At 41.2% G+C, this 13,609-nt stretch overlaps 1 protein-coding gene across 1 annotated transcript; it reads right to left on the bottom strand.

Moving 5' to 3' along the window:
* Positions 1–3,501: 3,501 nt before the first annotated feature.
* CUNH2orf69 (chromosome unknown C2orf69 homolog) lies at positions 3,502–9,024 on the bottom strand. The gene is made up of 2 exons (XM_066189652.1): positions 8,722–9,024; positions 3,502–6,984 (listed from the first exon to the last, which is right to left on the bottom strand). The coding sequence occupies exons 1-2, from the start codon at positions 9,022–9,024 to the stop codon at positions 6,145–6,147; spliced, it is 1,143 nt and encodes a 380-aa protein (XP_066045749.1). The 3' UTR covers positions 3,502–6,144.
* Between the last annotated feature and the right edge of the window lie 4,585 nt (positions 9,025–13,609).

The following is a 13,609-nucleotide window of genomic DNA, read 5'->3' as shown; positions in this document are numbered from 1 at the left end:
AGCAGCCAACTCAAACAGTGTATTCATAGGAGTTGGGTGATGCAGACTGCCTAGGACTGAAGGATGAGTTGACAGTTACATAAAGACAATGTCTGAAATCAGAAGTTTAAACTTGGCCTACCCCAAACTTTGAATTACCCTAAAAATTTGGTGACTCAGGCATCTAAAATGGAAATTCCTTGCAAGTCAACACTTGGACAGAATTATTTATTCTTAGCCATAGGAAATACAAAGGATCACAAATTATTTCAGATTTCATTTTTTAAAATGTGCTTGCTGTGGAAACATTCAAACAAAAAAACTGATGTCAAAATATTTTTCTTGTCAAACAAACATATAATTAAAAATCTGCCTGTTGTGTTTGTGCTGACAATTTGATGTACTTAGAACACGTTCCTCTCCAGTACCTACACAGGGTCTAGGTTGTGTCAAGTTAAATGCCTAATGAGATAGAGTTTGACTTGATCATAAAGGACCAGAAATACATTTATAAATTTTTTTAAATATGCATGATGAAACTGTTTGTCTCATTCACACCGTTGGTTTCACAAGACTGACTTGACTAAGATGGGAATGATTTTACCACAGTATGGGTGATATTACATCTGATGTGATCCCAATATGCATTACTTCACAACTTCAGGGAAGTTCCTGTAGACCGTCCATTCTCTTTTCCTCTCACCAAAATGTATCTTCCCAAAAGCTGATATCTTCTTGCAAGTGATACAGGTGTTGAAGATGCACGTTCTGAGCCAGTAGCTTTTACAAGGGATTCTCTAAGTTGGTATCACTCAATAAGCAAAGGTTCTGGGGTTATGTGAAGGACAGATGAAGTTTTGCATTTTCTTAGACAGTTACCCAAGTTTGCAGTAAAGCTGTACATTAAGATTTCCTGTTTTACTTTGGGTCAGACTCTACAGTGGGGATAGATTCTGAGCTCTGTATGTAGGAATTTCTGGGAGCAACAATCTCTCTTAAGCAGCGATTCCTGAGAGCAACGAGCAGATGACTCTGTTTCCAACTGTTCAGGTCTGTTCCTTGTAGCAGATTGAAGCCATTAAAAGAACTGCTCAACCATGTCAAACACGCAGCTCCACGTGCAGTGCCACGTTCATACAAAAATGCTCAGAAGCTGTAGCTTGCAGTAATAACACAGATCATAGCAGTGGACAATTTCTGCTGTAAAAACATTTATACTTCAGCTGTCAAGCAGGACATGACTTGCTTTAAACTTCCACCACAAAACCCTAATGTATTTCTCATGACGGGGAATGGGAAGGAAGAGCTAAGCACATGGTCTGTAAGTGATAGAAGAGCTTTGTCTGACACCCAGGCACAGGAGTGTTGCTCAGAGCATAAACTCTGGTGGGGGAGAAGAGCCTTGTCCTGCCCTTCAGCACTGCTCTGTCTCTTGACTGGTTTTTATGTCTTGCAACAGTGCTTTCTTTAGAAACAACTCAGCTCTGAAGTGCCAAGTCTAACAAAAGAACCTAGCAATCGTGACTGAAAGTGCTCTTTTGAGAGCCTACTGAAAGAAAGAAAATTTATTCTGAACCTTGAAGTAATGGCACTCTGTTCCTTTTGAAGTACATAAGGTGTTTGTACACATGAATTAAACCCAGAAAATTTATTTTTTCCTTTTTTATTACCAGTTACTTTTCTGGTCATTTGCCTAAGTAGAATTTGACACTTTTTGGGTCACTTGGAAACATAATCAAGCCCTAATGACAGGAAACAACAAAGCCATTATTACCTTACAACCCACACTACACTGTATCCAAAATGACTGCCTGAATCAGTCTTCCGTGGTTTCCACGGTGATGTGGAACAGCTAATCCACTGCAAGTGGGGGTTTTTTTGTCAGCAGGAGGAGTGAATTACGCTGTTAATGCCGCCAGAATGTAGTCAGGAACAGTATGTCTGGCACTGGAAGAGGCAGTGCCTGTCTGATGCATAGGTGTTAGATGATCTTGCGTTACTGGCTTCATGCTTCATGTTACTTTATTCCAGTTAAAAACAGTCACCCTGCATCTGAAGAGTTAAGAGATCAACAACACCAACAGAAAGCCAGCTTTGGTCTTAGGTTCTCCATCTGCAAGATTCAAATGTGTCTAAATTTTCATGAGGTTATGATCATTAGAAGTTAATTTTTTAAATTTAATCTACCATCATTACAAAACTGAAATGAAGTTTTAACATAAGATTTGTGAAGTAACTTTGAAGGTGATTTAGAGAGGCTGTCTCTTATGGATTGCAGTCTTGAGACACCTGCCTTTGCTTTTGTATTGCACGAGGGCACCAGACATAACAGTGTTTGTGGATTCTCCTAGGCTGCAATGTACCTAGAAGTGTCACTCACAACCGAGCACACACATCCCCAAATTTTCACTGTTAATCAGTTCTTTCTTGTATTAACTGATAAGACCCCATGTAATTAAAAAAAAAAAAAATCAAGGTAAATGAATGGCTATACAATTAACCTCAGTGATTCAAATTTCAGTCTGTACAAAAGAATATTGGTTATGTGCAGAGATGAAGTAACTATTACAGCTCAAAAAGAAAATCCAGGCAAAAGCTGAGTGCATGCTCATGCACAATCATTTTTATCTGTGCATATCCACAATTATAACAGCCTAACTCCTGAACTGACTTAGCAGTCTTATTTAAAATAATTTCTATGACTATCTAAATACATAGCGCTGTTACATAGCTGTTGCTTACCTCTCTCATGTTTGTTTAGAAAAAAAAACGGCTTACCATAAAAGTGCTTGTGCAGGGAGGCAGCAGGATTTAATCAGTGGGAGGACAGAGAAAATTGCTCTTTTCAGCCATGTTAAGGATGGGACCCTTAATCATCTTCCAAAATTAGGGGCCAATACTGATTAATGCATCTGCATTTGCAGAGATGTGATTAAATAGTCCCAGATGGGAAGAAGTTTTCTAGTATTTTAGATTCCCACAAAATAAATCATTTAAGTCATCTGGACAATTTCACAGAATCAAGCCTTGCTTTAAAATAATTTAGCAGTCACAGTTTAGAACATGTTAGTATATCTCAAAATCTGAATGATGTCTTGTCTATTGTACCAGAAACAAGCATGTAATACAAAGAACACCAATCATTACTAGGTTGTACTGAGGACTGTGTAATGTTGCTCATTCCATTAAAAAACAGAAGTGTCTTGAACTACACCAGTATAAGCAGGAGAGCCACCTAACTTTAGGCGTTTACATCCAAGCTTATTAAAAACTGTCTTTCCTGTTAAAGTTGAAAAATGGGCATATGCAAACTATGACCCATTTCATCCTAACATAGAAATGTCCCACCCTTGGCTGCTTCACGCCAGCTTTCCTGTGTTTGTGAGATGCCAGTAAGCTGTTTTAAAATTATGGATCCTGACTACACAAATACAAAGCCTCCTTGAAGAAAAGTTATCAAATAAATATGATTTTTTTAAAGTAGGTTTCCAAAAACACCTGATAAAGCTTGATCCACAAAACTGCACATTCCTTGTTTAATGGTTTTTATACTCACATCAAAGTGGTTTCACCCATCAGAAATAGTTTATTTTCTACATAGTTTGCAAAATTTATTTTTAGCATGCATTGTAGTGAATGACAGAGGCACATTCCAACAGAGTACTACAGCTGTTTAAAGAATGAAAAACAACCAGTCAGTTTTCCCTCCACAACACGAGGTCTCATAACAAGATTAGTTTAACAACAAAGTGCCTATTCTTCAAAGTAATGCAGCAACACTTGAGCCCATTGAACAGTTATTGTAGGCAGCCTCCATCAAACAGGTTAGTATTATTTTCATAGGACAGCCATCCAGAAACTTTTGAAGACAATGTCAATATTTTAATAGCTATTTCCAAAAGCTTGCGACAACGTAGTCCTGTTGTTTTGGCAGGCACAGAATTGTTTAGAAATTGGTCTCTGATCTGCAGTGTTATTGGATTGGGGAAGTGTTAGCACACCCAACTTAGCCTAGTCAGCCTGAAAGTAAGGGAGCAAAAGCAATAGAATGTTCTGGGGGTTTTGTTGGTTTACTTTTTAAAATTTTATTTTATAAGTGGATGGTTAAATATATTTCAAGCCATTTACAGGCTTTCTGTTAAAACCACTTCTTTAGGTGACCCCTATCTCCTTTACAGAAAAAAGTCCTCACATATGCTGCAAATGTTATCAAAAGGACCAAAACGGGGGAAAATGTTCCTTGAAACGCAGTAAAAAGTTGTTATAAGCCTATTAAGATGGCAATCAACAGATAGGATTGAATGAAATCTCCAAGAAACAGCTTAAAATAAAAAAGCAGATGGAACTAAATTTCAGGCTTTTTGAAGTTTGTTTGCATGCTGCACTTTTCTCCGTCAATTAAAATAGATTTCTTTTGATGAACTAGGTACATTAATCTAATTATTAGTGATAGAGTTCTCTTTCAAATTGTAAGGTGCATACTGTATGCATAAGCCTTTCTATCACCCTTAATATTTTGAGAGTTAAGGAAATTTTCTTAGAAGTAAAAAACACTTTTCTCATTGTTCAGTGATCACTGATGTGCACAATTTCTACCCAAAAGTTGTCTACAGGGAACCCTGTAAGTTTTAATGAAGAAATGACTTCTTCTTTAATGAAGAAAGATCACCCAGGACTTCCGCAGTGTAACAGTCACAGGAAACAAGGAGCAGGGCAGAGATGTCACTAAGCCATCAAACACAGAACCGAAGTAGAATAAAATCCCTTTTTTCAGAACCTAGCCACAACTGTCTGTGTAATCTTCACAGTGTTCTGCTAACTTGCTTTTGTATTCCTATACTTCCAGGAAATCCAAAACGATTTGGAGTTACTGGGTCATTGTTAATAGCTGCAGTTGTCTTTAAGAATGATTCTAATCTTTCTATATAAATGGGAAGTTACTTGCAACAGTAGGAATGTTCCATTAATACCATCACTGTCCATCTTTCAGTATTTCTTTCTTATGAACACTCGGGTTTGGTGTCTGAACCAGATTACATCTTCTGTATCAAATCTGGCTGGCTTTCTATTTAATTAGAGGCTGTTGTTTTTCTGTAGGAAAAATTAGGCTCCAAAAATGAGATTTCTGGATGGCTCAAGAAGCAACTACTGCAGTACATTTGAAGGAGATAATAGATTTTAAAACTGAGGCATTTTGAAAGAACTGCAGTTAACACAGTCTAATTTTTTTTAATGCAACTTGTAATAGATCATGTGCTTATGGCTCGATTTAGAGCAACATCAATGCAGCAATTTTTAAGGAAAACCTTGCTACCCCAAGGCAGGGACATCACCTCTTGATGTGATAATAAAGGTATTATTGCTGGTCCTTACAGAAGTTAAAGCAACAGCAAGGTATGTTGAAACAGGGAACAAGCTACACCTTAACATTTCTGGTTACTTAACATAGCTACATCAAAATTTTCAAGCCCCCAGGTGAAATGGCTGTTCACTAGCAGATACTACATAACTAATTAATCAATCACGCTTCAGAGTGACAGAAATGGCAAGGCGCACGTAAGGAAGAGAAATGCATTGGCACTATTATTCCAAAGGTGAACATCTCTGACTTTGTTTCAAACAGGAGAAATGTTACAAAACTGGAAGATTTAATTACCTAATAAAACAGGTTTCAGCAAAATATATAACTAACATTCTTCTTACAATCAATTTCCTTAAGCCAAAAAATTAACCTTACATCTGTGATTTACAAAGACCAATACTTTTAGCCCTGGAAGCCATTCAACTGAAGTATCTACACATCAGAAATTCTCCAGTACTTTAAAGTCCCATTAAATGTAGTATATGGTATTAGACATCCAGGACTAAAAATTCTGCCAACAGTTTAAGAATAAACATTCACATTTAACAAAAACCCCCCCATGTATAGGATTGTTCTTCATAACACTTTTTTTCCAGGAATCAAAAAACAACATCTGTTATAGTTATGGGGTCCCAATATGCCTTTTTTTAAGCTACAGAAATTTATATATACTATCTATTAGCAACACAGAACCGATTTAGTATTCTGTTTAGAAAGCAGCTGCTCAAACCTGAAAATCTAGACAACATTTACAGTGTTAAAAGAGCTTCTACAAAGAATATACTGTTCATATACATACAGTCTCAAAATACTTCATGAACTCTGAAATGGTTGTCTAAGGAGGGGACTTCATCAGCAAAATGCAGTTGATCATTTATTTCCACACCAAATTCTTCAAGTATCTGTACAAATTTCTCATGCTCTCTCCCAATCCATGACCTCATTGTGTCAAACACTTGGTAGGGTGTAACATGAGCGTGGACTTCAATTCCTGTCTCTGCAAGTTCTTTCAGCAGTTCAGGGTAAGTAACCCAAGTATTGCTTCCTCCCGAGTGACCACCATCCAGCCAGTAAATTGCTTTTATGTTTTTTAAGAAGGCATCTGTATTCTTGTCTTTTTTGGCTTCCTTCAGCTCATAAAGCAGCTGGTTCAAAACCACACAACCTTTACTGAAGCCAATCAGAGTAAACGACGCTGCACCTACAGCAGACGGTACCATGAAGTTCACAGCAGAATTATTAGAGCACTCAAAATCTCTCTCCCTTTCTTTGGACGAGCAGCCATTTGTTGTTGGAACAGACTGCGGCTGTGATTTACAAGCAGCTATTTTTGCATCCTTGCTGACACCATGCACACTTTTCTGGGACAGCAGAATATTCTGAGAGAGTCGGAATGCATTAACCAGCAAAGCATGGAGATGCTTGAAAGCTCCAAAGTCAGTGCTGTGCTCTGGTGCTCCGAACATGTTACTTGTCACAAAATTGTCATAACAACTGAATTTGTGCAGGTGCATTCGAGAACACTTTATGACCCAAATAAAGCTATTAGGGAACCGGCGAGCAAGTATGGTAGCAACATTTTCAAAACTCCAGTGCTCCCACTGAAAGTTTTCTGGGTGGCAAGACATGATGTCATGATAGTTCTGAAAAATTTAAAAAAAAAAACAAAACAGAAAAGATGCGTTACTGCATTGTGAAAAGATTCAGCTCCAATGTACTCATAAGAAAGGACTGTGACAGAAAAACATGCATTGGAGACTCTCACTTTTTAGGTTTGGAGAACAAGAAACACATTAAATAAACTTGTATATTTCAATTTGCTTACTTTAATATTTTTACCACATATTTTTAATACCCCCAAGATCAATACAATAAAATCAGCACATGAAAAGATTCATAGCTTTTGTTGACTTCATACAAAAAGAAAATTAAAATATTTTTCAACTTAGTATGACACAGAATACACAATTTTACTGTATTCTCTCCATCTACAAAAATATTGATTATCTTACTACAAAACATAAACACACTTAAAACTTTGTAGTAAGTTTTCTGGATTTTATACAGAAACAAAAATATCCCCTCTCATTCAGCTGTAGGAAATTTTCATTGCCTTATTCACACCCATAAAGGGCATAGATGAAAAGAAATTAACTTTCAAGTCATGAATGAACCTCATGTCTGAAATCTTAATGGCAAAGAATACCAGTCCATCTATTTTACTAAGGAATAATGAAGCCATATGCAAGAATGGCAATCAGACAAGTCTTTGTAGGTCATCCCAATCCTTAAAATAGAAACACACAAAATTCTGCATCTTCATCTGACAGAAGGGAAAGCCTTTTCCCTTGAAGAAGGCACTACCCCGCTTTTGAGAAGCAGTAATGACAATTGAGATTAGCTGGCTACCAGAGCATGTTGTGTTAGAGAGGCAGACCACGTGCTTGGAGACAGCACTTCAGTCTCTGCAATTTCTTGCCAGCTCAAGAGAACACAAGTGCCTTCCCAGGAGAGACAGAGAAAAAAGTCAGTGCCTGTCGAATTCCCAAAGGACAGTGTCTGGGATGTCCATACACCTGCAGAGAGACATGGTGCTCTGCCTGGGAAGGACAACCGGGCACCTTAGAGTTTCGCTGTCTTGTCTCCGTTGACACTCCCTGCCACGCTTTCTGACACTGCCATCCCAGTGTCACCCTCAGGCAGTGCCATAGGGCTGGAGCGAGTCTAGAGAAGGAACACGGAGCTGCTGAAGGGGCTGGAGCACAAGTCCTGCGAGAAGCAGCTTAGGGAGCTGGGGGTGTTCAGCCTGGAGAAGAGCAGGCTCAGGAGGAGCCTTCATCGCTCTCTACAAGTCCCTGAAAGGAGCTGTAGCCAGATGGGGGTCACACTCTTCCCCCGGGCGACATGAGGACATGGATTTAGGTTGTGCCAGGGAAGGTTTAGGTTGAACGTTAGGAAGCACCCTTCACAGAAAGGGTGATTAGATATTGGAACAGATTGCCCACGAGGTGGTGGAGTCACCGTTCCTGGAGGTGTTTAAGGAAAGACTGGATGGACATGGCACTTAGCGCCAGGGTCTAGTCGTGATGGTGTTGGTCATAGGCTGGACTCAATGATCTCCAACCTAAGTGATTCTGTGAAGACGACTCTCCTCCCCTCCACTACTGCTCCGGCTCAGGTTTCCGGAGGGCTCCTTCCCACTGCCTGTGCCCGACCGTATGGGGCAGCGAGATGCTCCGATGGCCGCGGCGGGAGGGGCGATGCCCACCCTGACAGCCCTTCCGGGGACGCGTCCCTCAGGCGCCGCTTTCCCGCTCCCGCCCCGCGGCCGCTGCGCCGCCCGGGCCCCGTCGCTCGCCGCCCGCACCCGCGCGCCGTACCTGCACGTCCCCCGGGAAGTACACGACGTGGTGCGGCGGCGACGGGGCCGGGCCGCGCGGGACGGGCGGCGGCAGCAGCAGCAGCTCGTTGGTGCGGTGCGGCTCAGCGCCCGGCACCTCGGGCAGCCGCAGCCACGGCGGGCTCAGCCGCGCCGCGGAGAACCCCCCGCCGCCGCCCGCAGGCCCCGCGGCGCAGGCGGCCGGCGCCCCGCAGAGGCTCATGGCGCTGCCCAGGCACAGCGCGGCGGGGCCGGCGAGCCCCCGCAGCAGCGCGGCGGCGGCCGAACGGCAGCGCCGGCTCATGGGAGCCCCGCTCCGCGCCCCGCGCACCGCCCGCCCGCGCGCCGCGCCTGCGCGCCGCCCGTGCCCCGCCCCCTGCGCCCCGCCCCGCCCACGAGCCACGCCCACCGCCCCCCTCGAGGGGGACCCGGCGGGGGGCGTCGCACGGCGCTCCCGCCCCGCGATGACGTCAGCAGGCTGTTCAAAAGGCGGCGGCGGGAAGCGCGCGGGGCCGCGAGGGAGCCGGTGTGCTCGCGCCGCCCTCGGCGCTGTCCCGGAGCCGCAATTCCTGAGGGGGGCCGAAATTCCTGAGGGGAGCCGCACCCGGAGCGGCCGCGGGAAGCCTCCTGCGCAGGGCCCCAATGTCTCCGAGTGTGTAGCTGTAGTAAAAATTACAGTAGTAGGAGGGATCTAGCCCCCTACGTGGAGCAGTTAATTTCCACGCCGGAAGGCATGTGTCTTCGCTTGGCTCCTGAAGGTGTATTAAAAAAAGTAAATAAAAAGGTAGCTTTGTAATACTGTCTTTTGTTATGCTTGTTCCGCTGCATTGGAAGAAAAGCTTTACGTGCACTGGTGAGAACTCTGTATTTTATACGACATGCAAAGCAAGGAAGCAGAGCCTTTAGTTTATTTCTAAGCATTCACGGTTCCTTTTTCTAGGATTTTGATATTTCACATATTTATTCCTTTATTCTATTTTCTTATTTTATTTAAAAACACTTGTATGAAAACCTAGAAGCCTACCAAATACCGAGCCTGTCTCCCATTGGCTGAGCCACTCAAGAAAGGAGAGTTAATTGAATGTTAATTGCTTAGTCAAATAATCAAACTATTGACTGTTTTTCTCGTTGAAAAATTAAACAAAGGAAATGCGGTGACGTTGAGGTTAGTTGTTAGTGTAGCAAGCTAGAAACCAGCAGAATACTTTAGAGTGGCTTATTTTTTTGAAGTGTAAGTTCTTGTCTGCGTGTTTTTGTGTGGACTGCCCGTGGAGGTTCAGTTCGAGCGATGATGTGCTCATGGTCTATTTGGCACACTCTTTGGGCTCATGCTGGACGTCAATAATCCTTATATTCCAAAACTCCTCCAGAGAGTGCAGCTGCACCGTGTCATTGAGGATCCCCTTAGAAGCCCAGAAGGAAGCTGTATTGTGATACATACTTGAGATTTCACTGTTTGGTGTGTGAGCAACACATATTTTTCTTCGGTGCAGAAATCAGAAGAAGCTTGATGTGTGGCCCTCTTGATTAAGGGAGAAAGACATTTTAAAACTTTTCTTTCACTTTGCACGTTTATAGGAATAGCAGAGATTAATTAAAATTTTTGGTGATTTAAATTGTATAGGTTCTTTATTAAAATAGGTTTTTTGAGCTTAACGTTACTATTTTTTGTATGAAAATTATCTTTGATATCGTTACAGCTTTTTTCTCAAAGGCTAGGAAAAAATCCAATTTTCGGTTACCAGAAGATGGCGTTGTACGGCGCGATTTGAAAAGTCGGTCTCAGAACAGCCAGAAACATTCAGGTGTTTACTTTGGAATTTCCCTAAACACATACTCTCTCCTGGTTTGAATTTTTGAGATATTGTTGTAGAATGTTTTCTAGATTTTTGTCTCTGAGCATCCCCTAAGGCTCTGATCCGAGTGGAAACTTTCACAATGCCTCTGCTATTGAAGCAAAATTATTTTGGAAAAAATCTCTAGCTCCTTCATTTAACTATTTATTTCAGTTCATGCAGACAGATTTTCTCAGTCCAATTTTGAGCAGTTCAGGTCCATGCTGGCACTAAAACTTAATTAGGTGGGCTATTGGAACTTTCTCACTTCTGTCCACTGTTGAGTACTGTGCTGAAGAAATGCTAGGTAAGATCTGCTAAATGCACACACATAAGAAACTAGTGCTCTGTTTTCTTCATATGAAGTAGATAATTTTAAAAAGTGCCTACAGAAATAGAGCAAAATGCCTGTGCTCTGAAAATCTGGATATTTGGACCTTGATTGCTAAAGTTTGCTTGCACAGGTACAGCTCTATTATGATTATTGAAACTTGATGAAGAAGCAGGCATCCACTGCAGAGAAGTGCTCGGGCAGAAGAAAGTTTTCATGTTCGTAATTATTGCTGAGAAACATGAATAATTACTGTCAGTATGGTGAAAAAAATTCCGTGCTCTTCTCCTCTTGTGGCCTATATTCTCTGCAGTGGTTTCTGCAGATGAGGGATTAGCTTGCCCAGAAGGAATTACAGGCATTATTCCCATTGTGGGGATAGTTACAGCAACCAAAGGGGGTGCTGGTACTTCTGCCCAGAAATACTAATTTAACTGTGGTGTGTTCATGATGCAACTGGTACCAGGTAATTATAACTAATACATAAGGTTGTAGACAGGCTTTCATCTTCATCCAAAATTCTACATGAGCCTTATGGGACAGCATGGAAATTAGTCCGTATCTCAGAATTCAGACACACGCCATGACCAAACTTTGAAATGGACTTTCTTTTGATTATAGGAAATAATGGTGTACGTGACCTGTTTTTCCCACTTAAAATAGAAAGCACCAATTTATTCCTACTCTCAAGAAGTTCCAAGAAATCTTCTATGACATAATATAAATTTTAATGGAGAGTGATTGTTCTGAGTTTGCTTCCAGTCTTTGTAATGCGGCTGTTGTAATATGTAAGTAGACTCAATAATTGAGTGTATTAATCCTTACATGTCACCCAATGGAGGCACAAAATACTGTGTTTTTGAGAGGCCTTTGTTAGCCTTAATTTTTGTCCTTTTCTCTGTGATGCCTCATGTCTCCATTCTTCTGTTTAGTTGTTCTTTGCTTTCTATGCTCTCTATTTTTGTAAAAGGAAAAGTCTTTTCTTTTTTACATGCTGCTTCTCTTGCCACATCTCCTCTTCTGTCCCCACAGCAGCCCTCACAGTTTCCACATACCAGATCTACAATGAGCTGACCTCTGAGCTGCCAGTAAAACAGCCTGTCCTGCACGTGCACTTCACTGCTCTTTTTTCGCTCCTTCTGTATGTTGGACAGGAAAATGAAGTGTATAGTATTTTATCAGACTTTGCAGATGTTTACCCATACATCTCAGGGAGTCTGGCAGAAAGCATATGTATCATGGTTGATTAGCAGTGATGAGAGACATACATATAAAAGCTAATTCCTCTGGGGAGAACTAATGGGTTACTCACCTTTTCAGTGTCTGAGTTTCCACATAGAGCTTTGGGGCTGCCTGCAGGGTGGGTAATTAGTTTAACCTGTCAGATGCAGCCAAATCTGCAGTTTCTGAGTAGAAAGGGTGCCACAGCATAAGTCTCTTTACTGCACTCAAAGCACTTTTTCTGAAATTGGTTGTGTTTCATTGCCTTTATAGCACATATGCTAATCCTGAGCTTTCGTTCAGGGCATGTATACACAGCATAGAACAGAATTCAGGTTGTATACATTTTCTTAGACCAAGAAAACAATCCGTAGTTTGTTTGAATCATAGCATTTAAACTAAAGCACTAATAGGTACTTCACCAAGAGTCTAAGTGAAGAACAACCATCTGCTGATGTGATATCTTTAGCCAAGTATTTAATGTATTTGAATTTCTATCTCTTCATATGTATCAGCTGTAGTATTTCAGGAGAACATGCTCCAGAAAAACATACTTCCTGCCCAACTACCGTGCAGTGTAAATGTACTCATATTTGCAGATCTGTGTATTGTATTTTAGTTTCCTTTTAAACATTTTTCAATGCATATGCGTTGAAATTGATAGTTTGCATTTTGGCAGAGGGTGGGAATGGCTGTGAAAACACCTGTTAAATACTGATGAGAAACTCCTTAGCAGTTGATATGCACCTGTGTCTTTCACTATTGAGAGAAAGTGCCAGGCCTGGCATGTCATTCTTTCAGGTATAGTAACACTTCTAGGACTGAGCTGCCTGCATCTGTGGTGTTGTGTGCACAGAGAAATTCCCAGCGGCTGCACAGTAACGAACACCTAGGTCTTGGCTTGTAGTTTCATTAAGGGCAACAGTTCAAATGAAATTACAGCCATTATGCTGCATTGTAAGAACTAAACAATTTACTTCTGCTGAAATTCCTACTGACAGCTCTGCCTGCCAGCATCCATCTTTTGTGTGGATATAAGATATTCAGGAGATCATAGTGGAGAATAAATCACTCTCTGGGCAATTTACTGAGTTGTATGAAAGTGAGAATAAAAGCTTTTCAGCTTGAAGAGTAAATCCATGTTTCTTTTATGTCAGCTGTGTTGAGAAGCTGCTAAAACACAGGATAGAGGATCTCAGTTTTATTTTTTTAAAACTAAAAAAATCAGAGCGTATGAGGTATTTGGAACTACTGTACTGTTTTAAACACCTTTTCCTCTTTTCTGTTTCCCTGTGGAAATTGGTTTTGTTTAATCTTGATTCTGTCTACCTTTCTAATATCTTTCTATCAGTCATTTTCCATGTCTCTGCTGGCTGCTGTAAGTGAAGAGTAGAACTTGCAGAGCAAATAATCTGGAAGGATTGGGAAACATGCTCAATCAATAGATTAGGATGATTCAAATGAATGCCTCTACTGAAGGAAGCTGGGGGGAATTAATCTTT

This window comes from Chamaea fasciata, unplaced genomic scaffold (assembly GCF_029207755.1).
Source record: "Chamaea fasciata isolate MVZ Bird 193981 ecotype frontalis unplaced genomic scaffold, bChaFas1.0.hap1 SCAF_8, whole genome shotgun sequence".
Classification (NCBI taxonomy): Eukaryota; Metazoa; Chordata; class Aves; order Passeriformes; family Sylviidae; genus Chamaea; species Chamaea fasciata.
This window is presented reverse-complemented; position numbering and strand designations above follow the sequence as displayed.

Excerpts from the sequence above, each read along its gene's own strand:
- CUNH2orf69 (XM_066189652.1), bottom strand. The coding sequence starts at position 9,024 with ATGAGCCGGCGCTGCCGTTCGGCCGCCGCCGCGCTGCTGCGGGGGCTC. Across the intron at positions 6,985-8,721 it reads ACTTCCCGGGGGACGTGCAG|AACTATCATGACATCATGTC; the intron begins GTACGGCGCGCG and ends TAAATTTTTCAG.